The sequence below is a fragment of the Natator depressus genome, chromosome 28, assembly GCF_965152275.1.
Source record: "Natator depressus isolate rNatDep1 chromosome 28, rNatDep2.hap1, whole genome shotgun sequence".
NCBI classification, from domain to species: domain Eukaryota; kingdom Metazoa; phylum Chordata; order Testudines; family Cheloniidae; genus Natator; species Natator depressus.
The window spans coordinates 12,312,917-12,332,316 of record NC_134261.1 but is presented as its reverse complement, the minus strand read 5'-3'; the positions used below and the strand labels follow the sequence as shown (position 1 = coordinate 12,332,316).

General features: G+C 58.4%; 1 protein-coding gene across 2 annotated transcripts; it reads left to right on the top strand.

Annotated features, from left to right (window-relative positions):
• The first annotated feature begins 13,888 nt into the window (after positions 1-13,888).
• On the top strand, positions 13,889-19,257 carry CLDN15 (claudin 15). 2 transcript variants are annotated; one of them, XM_074941324.1, is made up of 5 exons: positions 13,889-14,105; positions 17,581-17,745; positions 18,664-18,745; positions 18,839-18,949; positions 19,143-19,257. In XM_074941324.1, exons 1-5 carry the CDS (start codon positions 13,889-13,891, stop codon positions 19,237-19,239), a joined length of 672 nt encoding a protein of 223 aa, XP_074797425.1. In that variant the 3' UTR covers positions 19,240-19,257. The 2 variants fall into 2 exon arrangements, with proteins under 2 accessions (XP_074797425.1, XP_074797424.1); XM_074941323.1 differs by lacking the exon at positions 13,889-14,105 and adding an exon at positions 14,729-14,983.
• The last annotated feature ends 143 nt before the right edge of the window (positions 19,258-19,400 follow it).

Here is a 19,400-nt window from a genome sequence, read left to right as displayed (position 1 = left end):
CCTGAGAGCGGTCACACATGCCATAGAGTAAAACCCCCTCGGGCTGAAGGGCGGGGTGGGGTGCACAGACAGCCGGAGGATCAGGGCTTTCATGTCTGCTCAGCTTTGACTCCCGCCCCGCTTGGCAGACGGGGGCAGCTCTTCTCTGGGGCTTGGGGGAGAAATCCCCAGGCGGGGGCTGGGCCCGTGCGGCTGTGCTGGGAATGGGGCTTCGAAGGGGGTCAATTTTTGCACAGGGCCCCAGATCAGTGGAGAACAAAGATGTGGCAGCCAGCGTCAGTGTTCGGCTGGAGGCTGCCGAGGGCCCGGTGAAAGCTATTTGCTAAGGGCGCGCCTCCTGGGCTTAAGTGCCAAAAGCAACTAAGCCCCTTGGTGCAGCGATAGCTGGCATGGAGAGAAAGCCACCGCCCAAGGTCCTGAGCAGCGCAAACCGTATAACTGGCTCAGATGGCTAATTTTTTTCCTCCCGGAAATATTGTTTGGTGGGCATAGAAACTTTTCACAGCACTGTGGCAAACTTCATTCTGGGGGGGAAACCCCCCCCCAGAAAAATTCCATTTCGACCTTATTTATTTCCACGCAGTTTTTGTTACTACATCATAGAAACGTAGGGCGGGAAGAGGTCGTCTTGCCCAGCCCCCCGCGCTGAGGCAGGACCAAGTTAAACTTCGGCCGTGCCTGGCAGGCCTTTGGCCAACCTAGCCTTAAACCCCCGCAATGACGGGGATCCCACAACCTCCCCTGGACGCCTGGTCTGGAGCTTCGCGTCCCCTTGGAGTGAGAACGTCTTTTGCGGTACCTCACCCCAATCTCCCTTGATGCAGGCCCTCGTTACGTCCTCGTTAGATCAGCCCTGGACAGAGCTGAAGCCTTAGACTTCTTCGCCCTCGTCTTTACTGAGTGGCAGCTCGTGCCTTTCAGCCCCATTCTCCCGTTTTGTCACGGGCGTGTCAAATCCTAACCCTGGCCTGCCCGGCGCGGCTGACCCGCTCCCAGCTTGGGTGCTAGCTGCAGGTTTCAAAAGCATCCTTGGAGCGCTCCGTTTCCCAAGCGGGACCCCCCTAGCGTGCCGGCGAGCCACGGTAACTACTCGTTGAAGACGGTCCTTCAATCACTTGTGCGCCCACCTTATAGTTCGGGTGAGCGGACAGCAAGGGTGAAAAATCGGGGCAGGGCAATAGGTGCCTACATAAGACAAAGCCCCAGATAGCGGGACTGTCCCTATAAAATTGGGCCACCTGGGCACCCAACTTATAGTGATTTCATCTGGCCCACAGGCCCCGAGTTTGCTGAAGGAGCCTGTGTCAAAAACCTAACAAAACTCAAGGCCTCTTGTGTCTGCCGTTACTTCCCTCCCCGAGGCCAGTCCCGCTCGAATTGGGTGGGTTTGGCGTGTTCCTGAGAAATCCACGCCGGCCGTTCCTATGAGGATGGACAGTCATTTGCTGTTCCTTGTGTGTGTGCGTGCGAGGGGGTCATCACAGCCTGAGATATTTTCAAAGGGGGGGGGACCAGCACAAAACCCCCTTTTATATTGGAGGGAGCATGCTTTGAAACCATCCGAATCACGCCCTTGCCGAGCGGCGTGGCAGTCCGCCCCCCTCCCCGGAAACGAAAGCCGATCTGGGCCGCGCCCAGGGGTTCTGCCCGTCAGCCAGCGGGCAAGCTCCTGACCAAAGCTGGGGCATCCCCCCCCGTGCCGGCCGGGGACGGCGGGGTTCCCCACGCGCGGCAGCCCCGATCTCAGGTCGGTTCGCCCCGCAGGGGTGGGCCAGCTCAGGGCCCTGCGCATTCCCTTGCATGCTCAGGGGTCTCCAGGCCCCCTCGCAGCTCCCTGGCACGCAAGGGCGTTTGTCTCCTGCCCGCGACCTTGGCGCTACCCCCTGGCCAGGACCCGGGGGGTGGGGGGGCAAACCCCAGAGGATGTCTCCACCTTGTCTCCTGGAACCGTATTTATTTATCATATAACCTGGCTGTGGCCCAGGGCGGATGGGCACGAAATGAGAAAAAGCAAAAATAGCCTGGAGCTGGAAATGCAAACAGAGGCAGGGGGTAATAGGTACCCTGGCCATGAGGACTCCTGGGTTCTCTCCAGGCTCTGGGAGGGGAGTGGGAGCTGGTGGGTTAGAGCAGGGAGGGGCTGGGAGCCAGGACGCCTGGGTTCTCTCCCTGGCTCCGGGAGGGCCATGGGGGCTGGTGGGTTAGAGCACGGGGGGCTGGGAGCCAGGAATCCTGGGTTCTCTCCCCAGCTCTGGGAGGGGAGTGGGGGCTGGTGGGTTAGAGGGGGGGGGAGCCAGGACGCCTGGGTTCTAACCCAGTGTGGGGAGTGAAGTTTTGATTACATTACGGGCAGCGTGATTGTTTCAGGTTTTTCTATGGACTCAGCCAACACCTAGAGATTAGGAGAGCAGCGAACGCTCATTGACTCTGCCTTCGGAGGTGCCTCACCCCTCCCGCAGTTCTGTGCCTCAGTTTCCCCACCTGGCAAATCACTGGCAGGCGCACTCAGCTCTATTGCCAGGTGATCTCGCCTGCAACACTGGCTGCTTTGATCCCCACAGCAAGGTAAACAGAAGGGCTGAATGCAGGCCCGGATCACCTCGCCATGCTGCGCTGACTTGTCAAGGTCAATGGGCGGCCAGCGGGAGGCGGGCCCAGCGTTCATCGGCCTTGTCTTCTCTTGGCTGGCAGCTCCATCTGGCATCGTCAGCAGCAACCTGCTTCCTGCTCGGGGCATCGGAGCGACAGGCCGGCTGGGCTGGGAGGGGAGGAAGCGCATCGAGCTGCGTTGCTAGTCAAGGCCAGCGAGTAAGCTGGAGAGCACCTGTCCCTGAGTCTGCCGAGAGCCTGAGCCCAGCGCTGTGGCAAGGGGGAGCTTCCCTGAGCCTGTCGGATGCAGCGACGCTGCCTGGGTCTGCCGAGAGCCTGAGCCCGTTGCCCGAGCCCGTTGCCCGGAGAGGGAGGGAGCTGCCCCGAGTGACAGATGCAGTGATGCTGCTCGACTCATCAGTGAACTGGGTCTTCCCCAGCCTACAGGGAGCATCCAGGTCCCCTCTGCTCTCTCCGCCACCCAGCCTCGGACAGCAAAGCTCCCCGTAGCCCCCTTCCTTCCAACAGCACCCTGCTCTTCCCTGCCTGGGGCTCCTCTGTAACAAGCCCTGCCCCCCTCCAGCTGCAGCCGGGGGTTCATGGGCCTCTTGGGCCCACAGTAATTCCTTCAGTCCTGTGAGATTCTCAAGTGGTTTGGGGGGAGGAGGCTGGGAGCCAGAACTCTTGGGTTCCATCCCTGGCTCTGGGAGGGGAGTGGGGTCTAGAGGTTAACACAGTGGGGGCTGGGAGCTAGGACTCCTGGGTTCTCTCCCTGGCTCTGGGAGGGGAGTGGTGTAGATAAATCTCTGCATTAAGCATCTTCGCATAATTGTGTATCATTTTCATACGACTTTGTATTATGCCTCTTCATATAACCTTGTATTAAGTCTTTCCATATCTAACCTCTGTTTTCACACAACTTTATATCAAATCCTTACACCGAAACTTTGTATTGAGCTATAGCCCCTAAGGAGAGTTAAGGCAGAAGGAAAATGTTTTTTCTTTCGGAGTAGAACGAGATCTCCCCCTTTTAACCGCCTGCCCTGGTGAAGGAGCGAGGCGTGGAAGGCAGTACCTCCGGACAGCTGCAACCCTTGGAAGGGGACAGGAGCCAGAGCCAAGCACAATAAAACTTGCCAGGTGGGCTCACTACGGAAGATCAGACATACTGACGGCCTTGGGGGTGAGAAGCCAGCACCTTCTTTTGAAAACACCCTCTCTGAAACGAAACAGGGCACCCCGAAGGAAGCGCCGCCGGTGACCAACTGACGGAGGCAGATTTTGCATTTGCATGAGAGGGAAGCGGCTCTACTTGGGAGGTGTCGTGCAGAGGACCCCGGGTCTCGGCTTGTCAACGTAGGAGCATCGCTCCGGATCGGATCCACCTCTCCCCCATCTAACGCACCTGGCCAGTGAAGTGAAGGGGAGCACCTCGGTGGGAACAACAACAAGACGGAGTGTGCGTGTGTGTGTGAGTGTAATATCGATCGTATGATCCAGGGTATGTTTGATACGTGGATTGCCAATAAATGCGGCGTTTGCCTTATCCCCTCTGAGCAGATCCTGTGCAGTACTTTAAGTACAACAGTGGGGGTTAGAGCAGGTGGGGGCTGGGAGCCAGGACTCCTGGGTTCTCTCCCTGGCTCCAGGAGGGGAGTGGTGGCTGGTGGCTCAGAGTGGGGAGACTGGGAGCCAGGACTCCTGGGTTCTATCCCCAGTGCTGGGAGGGGAGTGGGTTAGAGTGGCAAGGGGCTGGAAGACAGGATGGTTGATTGCTTAAAAGTAAATATCTATTTTACCTATCTAATCTATTTGTAAAAATAATGAAGTTTGCCAAGTCAGGTAATCCAATATAATTGAATTAATTTGTAAACAAAAATCCTAAAGTTTGAAACAAAATATTTTTGGAATATTTCATTTTGTGAAAAATTCTGTGCATTCATCTGTCATAGACGATTGGTGTGGAAGGGCCCTCAGGAGGTCATCTAGTCCAACCCCCTGCTCAAAGCAGGACCAATCCCCAATTTTTACCCCAGATCCCTAAATGGCCCCTTCAAGGACTGAACTCACAACCCTGGGTTGAGCAGGCCAATGCTCACACCACTGAGTTATCCCTCCCCCCATCCATCCCGATTTCAGACAAAAATAAATTTTGAAATCTTTTTTTTATAACCAGCTCTGTGCCCCATAATAAAGCCCCCTGCAATTTTTAATGATGAAAAATGCCATTTTTTCAAAGCGTCGACAGTCAGACTTGCTGGTTTCTCCTGTGTTTTTCACCAAGTTTTTATTGACATTTTGTCATCATAATTTTTTCATGTCTCTTTTAGGACTTCAGCATTTTCCATGTCCCAAATGAGACACTGTACGCCGTGATTAGGTCTTTAAAACTTGGAATAATTACTTCAAATAATACAAATAATTATGATCCTAATTAATAAAATAAATCATAAACAATAATAATTCATTGCACCATGGCCCAGATCCCAAGGGGGGTTAAGAGCCAAAATCCATTTGTCGCTCTGGGCCCATGTAACTCAGCTAATCGAATAATTCTTTATAAAATTGGACTTATTTTGAGTATTTCTTAGTTTGCTAGGCAGGAGGTGACACAAGAGGATCACAAGGAGCTTACATCTACGACCTGAGAAAAACAGAAAATGAGAAATGATTTGGAAATAAAAGTTTTTCCAAACATTTAAAAAGGAAACAAAAAGGTGATTTTTTTTGGCCGTGTTTTCTGTCACCCCCTTTTTATAATTAGTCCTTTGTGCATGTTGCATCAGGACTTAGGAGCCCCAATCATGGACCAATTGCAGCAGGTGCGACAGAATTTAGTAGGTGTATTCCGGTAGCATCAAGGTGCACCAGCCATGGAGCGGGACCCCATTGTGCTGTCTATTATTTATTAGGTGTTTCACGGTAGCACCGAGGCACCCCAGTGATGGAGCGGGACCCCGTTGTGTTAGCTGTGGTACAAACACAGAACTCTTAGGTTTGTAACCTGCTGCCCAGCACTGTAGCATCTGGGCTCCTTCCATCTAAAATACCTTTGAGGATCTGGGCCCACCTGGGCCAGCCTAGACATAATCCTGCCTCGGGGGCTGGACTCGATGACCTCTCGAGTTCCCTGCCCATTCAACATTGCTATGGAAATGGAGGGCTAGCGCAAAGTCCCTAATGGGGATACACTTTTCACTTTTCAGGGTAAAAGCTCTGGGTGGGAGAGGGTTTTGGAGCGAGAGCTGCATGGGAACCATTTAATGAGCAATTCTACCATGTCTAAGTTTGCTCTGAATCGGGTAAGAGCCACCACATTTCAAAATGTCGTGTGAAACAAAATTTCCAAACACATTTCATTTCAGGGCCATGGAAATGTTTTGTTTTGATTTTGAAATTTTGATTAATTTTTTTTTTTGCGGGGGGGGCGGGGAGAGAGAGGGGGGTCAGTTTTCCAATATGAAAAAAAACTCAAAACATTCCCATACGAAAACATCAAAACAGAGCCTTTCAACCCTGTCAAAATGCTTTTTGTCGGGGGTGTGTGTGTGTTTTTTAATCCAAAACAAAATTCCACTAAATTTGCCACCTTCCCAAGAGGAATGTTCCGTTTTAGTGAAATGGCATCTTTAAAATCTTATTTCTTGCCTCTTTTTTTTTAAAAAAGGGGTATTGTTCATTTTGGGGTTGGTGTAGAACAGGGTTTCTCAAACTGGGGATCCTGACCCAAAAGGGGGTTGCAAGACTATTGTTGGGGGGAGGGGGTTTGCTAGAGTGGTGGCTGCTGGCCGGGTCCCTAGCTCTGAAGGGTGACATGGTATGGGAGGGTCTTCACATTTTGGAAAGGGAAGGGGGGGGGTCATCCCAGCTTGAAATATTTTCAAAGGGGAGGTCTCTGCAAAAAAAAGTTTGAGAAGAGTTAACTCACCACTGGAGTGGCCCCCTTGTGGGTGGGTTTGGTGGAGCAAACAGTCACCCCCCCCCCCCCCCGCTGCAGTGGGCCATTTCTGCTCAAGACTCTGCCAGATAGCCAGGTCCCTTCCGAGGCAGGAACATCCCACATGGAGAGCATCCCACAGGACCCTGGGCATCAACCGGACGGCTTCCGTTTCCCGCTGTCAGAGTCATGGCCCCAGAGGAGGCTTTCAGCTACACTCAGAAGTGAAACAAAATGCACCAGAAGCCACTTCTGCCCCTTCCCTGGGCTTGGACCTTTAACCCATCCAGGGTTCTCCCAGGCTCTCTGTTTTTTTGACTCTGAAGAGTGACCTCCCTGGAGTCTGGATTCTCAGCTCCATCAGCCTGTGGGTTGGCCCACTCCAGGGGGTCTCCTTCGCCCTGTCCCTTCTCCCATCAGGACTTATCCCAAGGTGTAAACTCCCTCCTGAAGCGTCTCTTCCAACTGCACCGTCTCTGGCTTTTGTACAAACTCTCTCAGCCGGGGCCAGTCATTGCCCAAGACTGGCTGATCCCCTGCCAACTAGGATCATCTGAGAGGGTAGCTGATCATCACCTGTTAAAGGGCCACAGCCGCAATGGGTTCCTATTCCCAGCCTTGCTCCAGCCCTGTTTGGTTCCTGACTCCTGGCTCCTGATTCCAGCTCTGACTCCTTGGACCACCCATGCCCCAGACCGGGACATCTGTGACGATGATAGGAAGGGGGGTGTCAAGGTCATGAGGGCGCCTCAAAGAGGTGGGTGGCCAGCGTTTCTGAGAGCCACTCAGACGCTGGACTCCCCCCGTGGAACATCTGCTTGACCAGTGCTTTGTGGATCAGCCTTGTCCCAGTGGACCTCAGCTGCTACGCTAGCTCAGGAATCAAAATCCGGTCTCTGATTTGTCCGAGGCTTGAGCCATTAATTGCTCCGAAGATGAGGAAGTTGGACGTTTGACTGGGCTGGGATGGTGACGGGCACTGTGGCACCCTGGTGGCGTCTATACCAGCTGGCGTCTGTGCACAGAATCACAGAACAATAGGGTTTGAAAGGACCACAGGGGTCATCTAGTCTAATCCCCCACCATCACTGAATGGGGGTGTGTTCAGTGCGACCCCGGGCCTGGGCCCGACATTATTCGGCAGTTTCCTCAGCGACTTGATGGTAAACGTGAAACCACTGCTGATCAAATTAGTGAGCGGGACGTACTGATGAGGCGAGGGCTGTCATACAGAGCGACCCGGACCCTTTGGTAAGCTGGGCCCATTCCAAAAAAATATTATTATTTATAAATTATTATTAAATATTATTAATATATGGTCAGATAGATTGTTGGGTGTGAGGGTGGATAGATAAATCATGGACTGGATGGATGGATGGATGGATGGACGGATGGATGGATAAAATATTGGATGGATGGAGAGAGAAAAGATTGAATGGATGGATGGATGGAGAGAAAAGATTGAATGGATGGATGGATGGATGGATGGATGGATGGATGGATAAAAGATTGAATGGATGGATGGATGGAGAGATAAAAGATTGGATGGATGGATGGACGGATGGATGGACGGAGAGATAAAAGTTTGGATGGATGGATGGATGGATGAAGAGATAAAAGTTTGGATGGATGGATGGATGGATGGGTGGGTGGACAGACGGATGGATAGATAAATGATTGGAGGGAATGGAAGAATGAGTGGATGGGTGAATGGAGGAAGGATGGGTGGGTGGGTGGACAGACAGACAGACGGATGGATGGATGATTGGATCGATAGATCATAGAATCATAGACTCAGAAGATCAGGGTTGGAAGGGACCTTAGGAGGTCATCTAGTCCAACCCCCTGCTCAAAGCAGGACCAACCCCAACTAAATCATCCCAGCCAGGGCTTTGTCAAGCCTGACCTTAAAAATCTCTAAGGAAGGAGATTCCACCACCTCCCTAGGGAACTCATTCCAGTGCTTCACCACCCTCCTAGTGAAAAAGTTTTTCCTAATATCCAACCTAAACCTCCCCCACTGCAACTTGAGACCATTACTCCTTGTCCTGTCCTCTGCTACCGCTGAGAACAGTCTAGAGCCATCCTCTTTGGAACCCCCTTTCAGGTAGTTGAAAGCAGCTATCAAATCCCCCCTCATTCTTCTCTTCTGCAGACTAAACAATCCCAGTTCCCTCAGCCTCTCCTCATAACTCATGTGCCCCAGCCCCCTGATCATTTTCGTTGCCCTCCGCTGGAGGTGAACGAGTGGATGGACAGATGGACGGACGGATGGGAGGGTGTGGGGATGGATGGATGGATGGACAGATGGATGGATGGAGGTGTGTGGGGATGGATGGATGGAGGCGTGTGGGGATGGATGGATGGATGATTGGATGGATAGAAGAATGGCTAGGTACATAGACACTCACAGTTTCTGCTCCCTTGCCCAAACCCACAGGAAGTCCAGGAGAGATTGATGCTTCCTCAAAGCCACCCATGGTTCATGGGATGAAAAGGGGAGGCCAAGAAGCTGAGCCAAACCCTGAGAAAAGCGGGGGCCGGGGGGGGGAGAAGACGACAGGAGAAACGGCCTCACAATCTGTGGTTGCCCGCCAATGACTGCAGCGAATGGGCCGTGACGGCTGGGAAACCCGTCCTCAGACACAGCCCGCATTGTGCAGCCGCAATCTATCAGAGTTAATGATAAGCTGCCAGTGAAAACATCCTGTCACTTGTATGTTGGGACGAAAGCACAAACAGAAATTACACTGGGCTGGTGTCCTCAAATCCCTTCCCAGCCAGCCTCAGACACAGCCTCCCCTCTCAGCCCGGCTCTGCGGGGACAGCCTCTCTCTATCCCCAGATGCCCCCTCTATCATCTATCCGTCCATCCCCATACACCCCCTGGAATCGTAGCAAAGGTGCAGAGAATCACAGAAGACCGGAGGTGGAAGGGACCTCAGGAGGTATCTAGTCCAACCCCCTGCTCAAAGCAGGATCAATCCCCAGTTTTTGCCCCATAACCCTAAATGGCCCCCTCAAAGGATTGAGCTCACAACCCTGGGTTTAGCAGGCCAGTGCTCAAACCACTGAGCTATCCCTCCCCCCCATCCACCCCATCTATCTATTTATCTATCTATCCCCATCCACTCCATCTATCTATCTATCTATCCACCCCATCTATCTATCTATCCCCATCCACCCCATCTATCTATCTATCTATCCCCATCCATCCCCTCTATCTATCTATCTATCTATCTATCTATCTATCTATCCCCATCCACCCCCTCTATCTAATCTATCTATCCCCATCCACCCCCTCTATCTAATCTATCTATCCCCATCCACCCCCTCTATCTAATCTATCTATCTATCTATCCCCACACACCTCCTCTATCTATCTATCCCCAGACGCCCCCCCCATCCACAGAGGGAGGAGAGGGGAGCGCCCCACAGCCGAACCACAACACAGCAGCCAGGCAGCTGCATGGGGCACGTTCGACTGGTGGACCAAAGGACGCCCTGTGCCAATGACCAGGGAGAGAACCCAGGAGTCCTGGCTCCCGGCCCCCCGGGCTGGCCTTCCAGAGCTCGTAGCCTAGCCCCTTACGCACATCTTTACCCCCTAGACAGCTGCTTCAACAAGGGCTGAAGGCCGGGGTTTGCCTGGCTGGGTTCTCCACACCCCCCGGCTGGGCCTTTCACCAGGCAGGGGACGGGGCCAGCTTGGAGCAAGGGGCACGAATGAGTCACCCCGTATCTCCAGCACCCCGTTGCCAAGCAACTGACTCATTTACAGTCCTTATCCCCATTCGTTCCCACCCCCAGGACGGATGGTGGCCAAGGTCTCAGGTTTGGCCTTGATCAAAGCCACTGGGGAGGGGTAAATAATTAACTGGCTGAGCTTTGCCAGCGCTGTCTGCCCCCCCACACTCCCCCCTGGAGCTTGGCAGGGAGGGGAGGTTGGTACGGCCCTCTCCGCCCCCCCAGGTCACACCGCTGTTGTCTCCAGAGCCCATGTGAAAGAGCAGAAAGAAATCGCTTCCCTCCGGGACCAAAGATCACTGGCGATGTCCCCACCAAGCAAGTCCGGGCACGGCAAGAGCCCTGATCTCGGTCAGGATCTGTGCAGCTCCCACACAACGGGGGGGCCCCGAGCTCGGCCTGGGCCTCGTGCCAGGCGCTGCGCAGACCCCGGCCGAGATCAGGGCCCCCACTGTGAACAGACCGTCAGCAAAACACGAGTTACGGGTCTGCAAACAGAGGTCACTTGGTGACACTTAAAGTCCTCTGCCACACAGGAGGACAGACGAGAGATGAGCTTGTCCCATCTAGGCTTAAAAACCTAGGACTTTATCCAATTTCATGGCATAGGGTTTCTTTGTTTTTCACATTTCCCCCAATTCTTGTAAAAACAAATTCCACATGGAAATGAAAATCTTTGTTCCATTTCCAGCCTGTTGGTTCTCTTCGGAAAATCCCATTTGGGAATGTTGTGTCTTTTTTTTCCACTTGGGAAACATGCCCCAATTTCCCCTTGTAAACTTAATTTAAAAAAAAAAATTAACACTTTTCAAGGGGGAAAAATGACAAAATTGCAAAAGTGTTGTTTTTTTCTGCCAGATTCTCAGAGTTTTGCTAAAATGGAAATTTGAAAACCATTTCAAAATGACAAAGAACGAAAGAAAAAACGAAAGAATGAAAGAAAGAACGAATCAACGAAAGAATGAAAGAACAAAAGAAAGAACAAAAGAAAGAATGAACAAACAAGAGAAAGAAAGAAAGAACAAAAGAATGAAAGAAAGAAGGAAATAACAAAAGAATGAAAGAATGAAAGAAAGAACGAACAAACAAAAGAACGAAAGAAAGAAGAAAAGAACGAACGAACGAACGAAGAAACGAAAACAGACACATTTTGTTCATTTTCCCCCAAACTTTTTTGCTTTTGCAATTCTTGTTCTGGTGAATACACAACATAGATACACGATGGAAAATGTTTCATTTTTCATTGCAATATTTCCTTGGCGATTTGGGAGGGATTAAATCAACCCTCCCCCCCCACCAAAAAAACCCCATTTTTGGTTCTTTTTGACAACAGAAAAATAAAAATTTCCAGCCAAAAATCCTTCATGGTTTTTGGTTTTTTTTTTTTGACAAAAACTTAAAATTTTTTGTTGGCAGAAAATGCAACTCCCCCCCACCCCCCGGACAACTCTTCTGCCCGGGGAAGCCGGCAGCATCCAGGGCCGGGTTCAATATCTCGGGGTTCCCTTTCAACAATACAACACAGAACCAGCTCCAGCCCCCACCCAGTGACCTGGGAAAATCCCCCCCCCCCGCCCCCCTGGCGCCTCTCGGAGTTTTAGCCATTTCTGGTTAAAAGATTTTTTTTTTAAAAAAATGGACAATTTGGTACCAAAAACAATAAAATAAAAATTCCTCCACAAAACGCCCCCCATGGGAACTGGCTGGCGGGATGGGACTGGAGCTAAGCATTTGGGGATAACAGGCCCATCCCGACTTTACCCAGGACAGGCCACACCCGAACTGCACAAACGAAAGCAGAGAGACCAACAGCTGTGTTTGCCGGGCTGGGAAACTCCAGCTCCGGTTGGCCCCACAGAAAGAATCGTAGAAGATCGGGGTGGAAGGGGCCTCAGGAGGTTGTCTAGCCCAACCCCCTGCAGTGCCAGGCCCCAAATGGCCCCCTCAAGGATTGAACTCACAACCCTGGGTTTAGCAGGCTAATGCCCAAACCACTGAGCTATCCCTGCCCCCACCTCGATGGGCAATCAAGTGGGTGGGAGAGGCAGCAGCAGCCTGCTCTGCCCCCTGGCTAGCTGGGCACTGCTGCATTCAGGTAACCCCTGCCAGGCAGGAGAGACCCAGGGCAACCGAGGCAGGCGTTGGCGTCTCCTCTGGTGTTTGTCCAGCTCAGAGGAGGAAGGCTGGGAAAACTCTCTGGGGAAGTGCTGAGCTCTGGGCCCAGCCCGGCACAAAGGCGTCTTGCCTCTGAGCGGCGCCAGGTTTCAGGAGAAATATAGATTGGACGGGGGCTTGATTCAGGAGGGTTGGAGAAATAAATCCCTCCGTGATGAAGTGGGGGATTTTCTTGTTTTTCCAATAGGTTGTACACAAATGCGTGACACCCTCTGATGGCTAACCGCCTCCCCGTCGGGATCATCTGCCTCTTATTCTCTGGCTGAACCCGGGCAGACTCAGTTGCCGGCGGTTGGCACTGGCTCTGAGAAATCGCCCTTTGTCACGGCCCAGAACCCAGCGTCCTGTTGCCCTTGCTAAGCCAAGCGTATGCCTCGGGGATTGTGCAATGCACCAGCCCCTTTCCAACTATGCATCCGGGGGAGACCGCTGCCCGGCCCACCGCTCCTCGTCCGGTGCTGGCGGCCTCCCAAGAGGAAAGGTGGGTATTCCCTGGGTGGCGGGCGTCAACAGGAAGGGGCGCATGCGCTCAGGGTCTGGAACGCAGCCCGAGAGAAGCTTATCATGTCCTTGGCTATCGCAAGGGAGTGTGCATCCCGGCTCTCCCTGCAGGAGCAGCTGCAGGCAAGCCTGTCCCTCTCCTTCCGCCCTCGGCCACAGATTTTGCACTTCACCCCAGAAGGGGCTGCCCTCGGGGGCAGGTTCCTAGGAGCCTGGCGCAAAGAGAAAGGGGTTTCCTTGCACGGGGGCCATGCTGGAGGCTGGCGAGAGGCCGCAGCTCCTGGCGGGGTAGTTTGGGAATGAGCTGTGACCGATGGAGCTCAGTGGGCTGGAGTCAAAGGGGCCAGACTCAAGCCCATTACAGCCTGGGTGAAGGTCAACATGACCTGCGAGAGGGATGGATGGGATGCTGTGGGATCAGGCTCCGGGGGGGGCGGGAAGCGGGGGTCATGCTGTGGCATCCGATCACCTAGGTCAGGCAAGCTGGGAGCCAGGACTCCTGGATTCTCTCCCCAGCTTTAGGAGGGGAATGGAGTCGAATCTAGAGGGTCAGAGCAGGGGGGGCTGGGAGCCAGGACTCCTGGGTTCTGTCCCTGGCTCTGGGAGGTGAGTGGGGGCTGGTGGGTTAGAGCAGGGGGGCGGGCTGGGAGCCAGGACTCCTGGGTTCCACCCCCAGCTCTAGGAGAGGCCTGAGTCACGTTCATAGCTGGGGGAGGGGGGACGCAAACACCCAGCGAGCCAGAGATCAAACCCGCCCCCCACGCCCAACTCTCACACCTACCCCGCCCCGTTAGCCGCTGCTCAGCTCCGTTATCCCGCCCTGACGTCAAGAGGCCGCCTCTGGTGTTACCTGGCTGGCCGCTCGGGGCTGAGCCATCCGCCGCTCGCCCGTGCGCCCCTGCCCGTGCGCTCCAGCTCCCCGTGCGCCCCGGGCGCGCCATGGCCGCGGCGGTGGAGGCGGGGGGCTTCTTCCTGGGCTCCTTCGGCTGGGCGCTGCTGGGGGTGACGCTGCCCAACAGCTACTGGCGGGTGTCCACGGTGGAGGGCAACGTGATCACCACCTCCACCCTCTTCGAGAACCTCTGGCAGAGCTGCGCCACCGACTCCACCGGCGTCTACAACTGCAGGGACTTCCCCTCCATGCTGGGGCTGACGGGTAACCGGGACCCCCCCCCGCCCTCTGCGCCCCGGAGCCCCCCCTTTAGAGCCGGGACCCCCCTCCCCTCCCCGTGCGCCCCGGGACCGGAGGCCCCCCCCGCAGAGTCGGGACTCCCCTCCCCGTGCCCCCTGGGCCCGGCGCCCCCCTTTAGAGCCGGGACCTCCCCCACCCCCTGTGGGCCCCGGGCGCCTCGTGACAGCTGCCCAAGCAGATAGTAAATTGGGGAGAGGGGCTGAGACTCTGCCCCCCGCCCCCGCCCCGGGAGTATCTCAGCCCAAACTGGAAACGCTCTTAAGTAAGGCTGCAGAGTGGGACCTAGAGGATTGGGGTGGAGGTTGCTTGGGAGCCAGGACTCCTGGGTTCTCTCCCTGGGTCTAGGAGAGGCCTGAGTCACGTTCATAGCTGGGGGAGGGGGGACGCCCACACCCAGCGAGCCAGAGATCCACGCAGACGGTGCGCAAACCCGCCCCCGACCCCCCATGCCCAACTCACGCACCTACCCCGCCCCGTTAGCCGCTGCTCGGCCCCGTTATCCCGCCCTGACGTCAAGAGGCGGCCTCTGGTTTTACCCGGCTGGCCGCTCCGGGCTGAGCCACCCGCCGCTCGCCCGTGCGCCCCGGCTCCCCGTGCGCCCCTGCCCGTGCGCCCCGGGCGCGCCATGGTCGCGGCGGTGGAGGCGGGGGGCTTCTTCCTGGGCTCCTTCGGCTGGGCGCTGCTGGGGGTGACGCTGCCCAACAGCTACTGGCGGGTGTCCACGGTGGAGGGCAACGTGATCACCACCTCCACCTTCTTCGAGAACCTCTGGCAGAGCTGCGCCATCGACTCCACCGGCGTCTACAACTGCTGGGGCTTGCCCTCCATGCTGGGGGTGTCCGGTAACCGGGACCCCCGCCCTCTGCGCCCCGGAGCCCCCCCGGAGAGCCGGAGCCCCCCCCCCCACAGAGCCAAGACCCCCCTCCTCTCCCCGTGCGCCCTGGGCCCGGAGCCCCCCTTTAGAGCCGGGACCCCCCTTCCCTCCCCGTGCGCCCCGGGACCGGAGGCCCCCCTGCAGAGTCGGGACTCCCCTCCCCGTGCGCCCTGGGCCCGGAGCCCCCCTTTAGAGCCGGGACCCCCCTTCCCTCCCCCTGCGCCCCGCGCCCGGAGCCCCCCCTGCAGAGCCGGGACCTCCCCCACCCCCCGTGGGCCCCGGGCGCCTCGTGACAGCTGCCCAAGCAGATAGTAAATCGGGGAGAGGGGCTGAGACTCTGCCCCCCGCCCCCGCGCCCGCCCCGGGAGTATCTCAGCCCAAGGTGGAAGCGCGCCCAGAGGATTGGGGTGGAGGTAGCTTGGGGGCCAGGACTCCTGGGTTCTCCCCCTGGCTCCAGGCGGGGAGTAGGGGCTGGTGGTTAGAGCGCGGGGGGGGGGGGGGGGCTGAGAACCAGGACTCCTGGGTTCTATCTGTACTCCTGCCATAGGCTCCCCGTGCCTGAGTTTCCCCCTCTGTGCAGTGGGGCTGGACACTTAAGAGCTGAACGGAAGGAACGCCCCCCTGAGCAGCTGGGTAGGGGTCGCCACCCTTCAGGCAGCAGGGGCTGGTGAGGTGCCCTGGGCCGGAGCCCACTCCCCAGCCAGGCGGGCAGCCCCTGTTTGCCCAGCCTCGCACGGCTCAGCCCCGGCGCCAGGGCGAAAGCCGGGAGCCTGGCCCCAGGCCCCCGGCGCTGGCAGGTGTCCCAAGGGGGGTGGAAGCTCCCGACGCTTTGGGGCTTGGTGCCCGCGGGGCATCCCCTGCCCTCACACGCCCTGCCAGGCGTCTGGACCCTGGGCGGGGGGTTGGCGGATGTGCTCAGGGTGGTAAGGGTTACATTTTGCATCCAAACAGGGTCCCCCCGACCCGACAGATGGGAGAGAACCCAGGAGTCCTGGCTCCCAGCCCACCCTGCTCTAAGCCACAAGGCCCCACTCCCCTCCCAGAACTGGGGAGAGAACCCAGGAGTCCTGGCTCCCAGCCCCCCCGCTCTAACCCACCAACCCCCACTCCCCTCCCAGAGCCGAGGAGAGAACCCAGGAGTCCTGGCTCCCAGCCCCCCTGCTCTAACCCACCAGCCCCCACTCCCCTCCCAGAGCCGGGAAGAGAACCCAGGAGTCCTGGCTCCCAGCCCCCCCTGCTCTGACCCACCAGACCCCACACAAGCAGTGCTCTCTCTCTCTCTCTCTCTCTCTCTCACAGACAGAGAGAGAACAGACTCTCGGAGGGAAGTAGGTGAAAGGGGGTCTGGGAGCCAGGACTCCTGGGCTCTCTCCCCGGCTCTGGGAGGGGAGTGGGGGCTGGTGGGTTAGAGCAGGGGTGTCTGGTAGCCAGGACTCCTGGGTTCTGGCTCTGGGAGGGGAGTGGGGGCTGGGAGCCCGGACTCCTGGGTTCTCTCCCTGGCTCTGGCAGGAGAGTGGGGGCTGGTGGGTCAGAGCAGGGGGGGTTGGGAGCCCGGACTCCTGGGTTGTCTCCCTGGCTCTGGGAGGGGAGTGGGGGCTGGTGGGTTAGAGCAGGGGTAGGGGTGGAGCTGGGAGCCCGGACTCCTGGGTTCTCTCCCTGGCTCTGGCAGGGGAGTGGGGGCTGGTGGGTTAGAGCAGGGGTGGAGCTGGGAGCCCGGACTCCTGGGTTCTCTCCCTGGCTCTGGCAGGGGAGTGGGGGCTGGTGGGTTAGAGCAGGGGGGGCTGGGAGCCAGGACTCCTGGGTTCTCTCCCCGGCTCTGGGAGGGGAGTGGGGGCCGGTGGGTTGGGGGCGGGGGGCGGCGGGTCAGGTTTTGAAGTCAGTGGATTTGCCCGCTGAGTGGGGGGAGAGCGCAGCTCCCCACAGGGGCCCGTCCCAACCTACCACCGCTTCCCCGCCCCGTGAGTCTCTCCGACGGCCCCGGCTCATGGACTGAACCGTCCCCGGTTGGGTCCCTGCACCGGCGCCGCGTGGCCCGGAGTCCACATCACATTTGCGGCCCGGCTCTGGGTTCAGGTCTAGGCAGGATCCAGGACAACAGGGCCCCGCTCTCGGGGGCTCTGGGCGGCGCCCGGGCCAGCGGGGGCCCCCCGGCGAGGCGGGTCGCGCTCACATGAAGCAACCGATCCGGCGTCTGTACCGTGTGAACTCCCCTTCCCGCGCCGGGTGGAGGACGGTCCACAGGGATCTGGGTGGCATGCGCGTTTTTTTTACCCCTGTCTGGCGTAGATACACGTCTAGCCGGTCACGGCTGTACCTGAGTGCCCCCCCGCCCCCGTCTTGACCCTGTCAGGTAGGGGGCGAATCCCCCGAGTCCCATTGTAGATGGGGAAACTGAGGCACGCGGAGGTCTCGCTCTTCCGCGGCGCTTTCCGCTGCTCAGTTGGAAAGAGTTTGGGGTGGCCCGAAGCCCCGTGGGTCTCCCCTGTCCTAGATCCAGGGCGGGGGGGGGGCAATCCACGACTTCTCAGCTATTCAGCCCCCCCCATTCCTTGTACCCCTCCCCAGGCTACCTGCAGGCCTGCCGAGCCCTGATGATCACGGCGCTGCTCTTCGGCTTCCTGGCCATCGTCTGCAGCGTGGTGGGGATGAAGTGCACCAAGGTGGCCAACGGGAACCCCGCAGCCAAGGGGAAGATGGCGGCCACTGGGGGCTGCATGTTCATCCTGGGGGGTGAGCGCCTTGCAGTGCCCCCGCTCCGCCCCCTGGGGGGCAGGGAACAGCCCCAGCGCGGGGTGCCTTGGCCATGCCCCCGATCCGCCCCCATGGGCCCTGGGGGGCAGGGAACAGCCACAGGGTGGGGTGCCTTGGCCATGCCCCCGATCCACCCCCAATGGACCCTGGGGGGCAGGGAACGGCCCCAGGGTGGGGTGCCTTGGCCATGCCCCCAATCTGCCCCCTATGGGCCCTGGGGGGCAGGGAACAGCCCCAGGGTGGGGTGCCTTGGCCATGCCCCCGGTCCCCCCCGCTGGGCCCTGGGGGGCAGGGAATAGCCCCAATGTGGGGAGCTCCGATCACGTCCCCGATCCGCCCCTGCTGGGCCCTGGGGGGAGGGAACAGCCAGGGCGCGGGGTGCCTTGGCCATGCCCCCGATCTGCCCCCTATGGGCCCTGGAACAGCCCCAGGGTGGGGTGCCTTGGCCATGCCCCCAATCTGCCCCCTATGGGCCCTGGAACAGTCCCAGAGCGGGGTGCCTTGGCCATGCCCCCGGTCCGCCCTGCTGGGCCCTGGGGGGCAGGGAACAGCCACAACGTGGGGTGCTCTGTCCACACCCCCGATCTGCCCCCGATGGGTCCTGGGGGGAGGGAACAGCCTCAGGGTGGGGTGCTCTGTCCACACCCCCGCTCTGCCCCCAATGGGTCCTGGGGGGAGGGAACAGCCCCAGCGCGGGGTGCCTTGGCCACACCCCCGATCCGCCCCCTATGGGCCCTGGGGGCAGGGAACAGCCCCAGCGCGGGGTGCCTGGGCCATGGCCCCGATCCCCCCCTGCTGGGCCCTGGGGGCAGGGAACAGCCCCAGCGCTGTGCACCGGGGCGGTGGGGGTCGCGGGCCCGCCCCCCGAGGCGCTCATGTCTCCCCTCTCCCCCCCAGGGCTGTGCGGGATGGTGGCGCTCTCCTGGTACGCCTTCAACATCACCCGCGACTTCTTCGACCCCCTCTTCCCCGGCACCAAGTGAGTCCGGCGGGCTGGGCTGGGGGGCAGCAGGGGGGTGGGATCCTGCCCCACGGCCCTGACCCCCCCCGCCCCGTCTCTCCGCACCTGCAGGTACGAGATCGGCCCGGCGCTGTACGTGGGCTGGAGCGGGTCCCTGCTGGCCATCGTCGGGGGCGGCTGCCTCCTGGGGTCCTGCTGCACCCCGTCCCCGCAGGACAAGAGGTAACGGTGGGCAGGGCCCTGTGATCCCGGGGCGGGCCCTGTGATCCCGGGGCAGGCCCAGTGGTCTCGGGGAGGGCCCTTGCCCTGCAGCAGAGGAGGGGTGGGGGAGCTCCCCCCAGCCCGGGCCTGGTGGCCCCCAGGACTCCGGCTGGGCGTGCGTGTGACCCCGGCCCTCCCCGTTGTGTCCCCCCAGCTTCCACTACACCCTCCCCAAGGCCGGCCCCAGTCGCCTGTGGAGGGGGTCCGACGCCAGCACCGGTGGGCAATACGGCAAGAACGCCTACGTCTAGGGGTGGGATCGGGGGGGGGGGGACACCAGCCGCAAGCCCCCCACCCCATCTCCCACCCTGCACCGGACTCCGCCGCCCCTGGCGCCTGGCCGATCCCCGGGAACCGGAGAGGGGCAGGACCGTTTGACGACTTGCGAGGCCAGAAGACTCCGGTCGGTCGC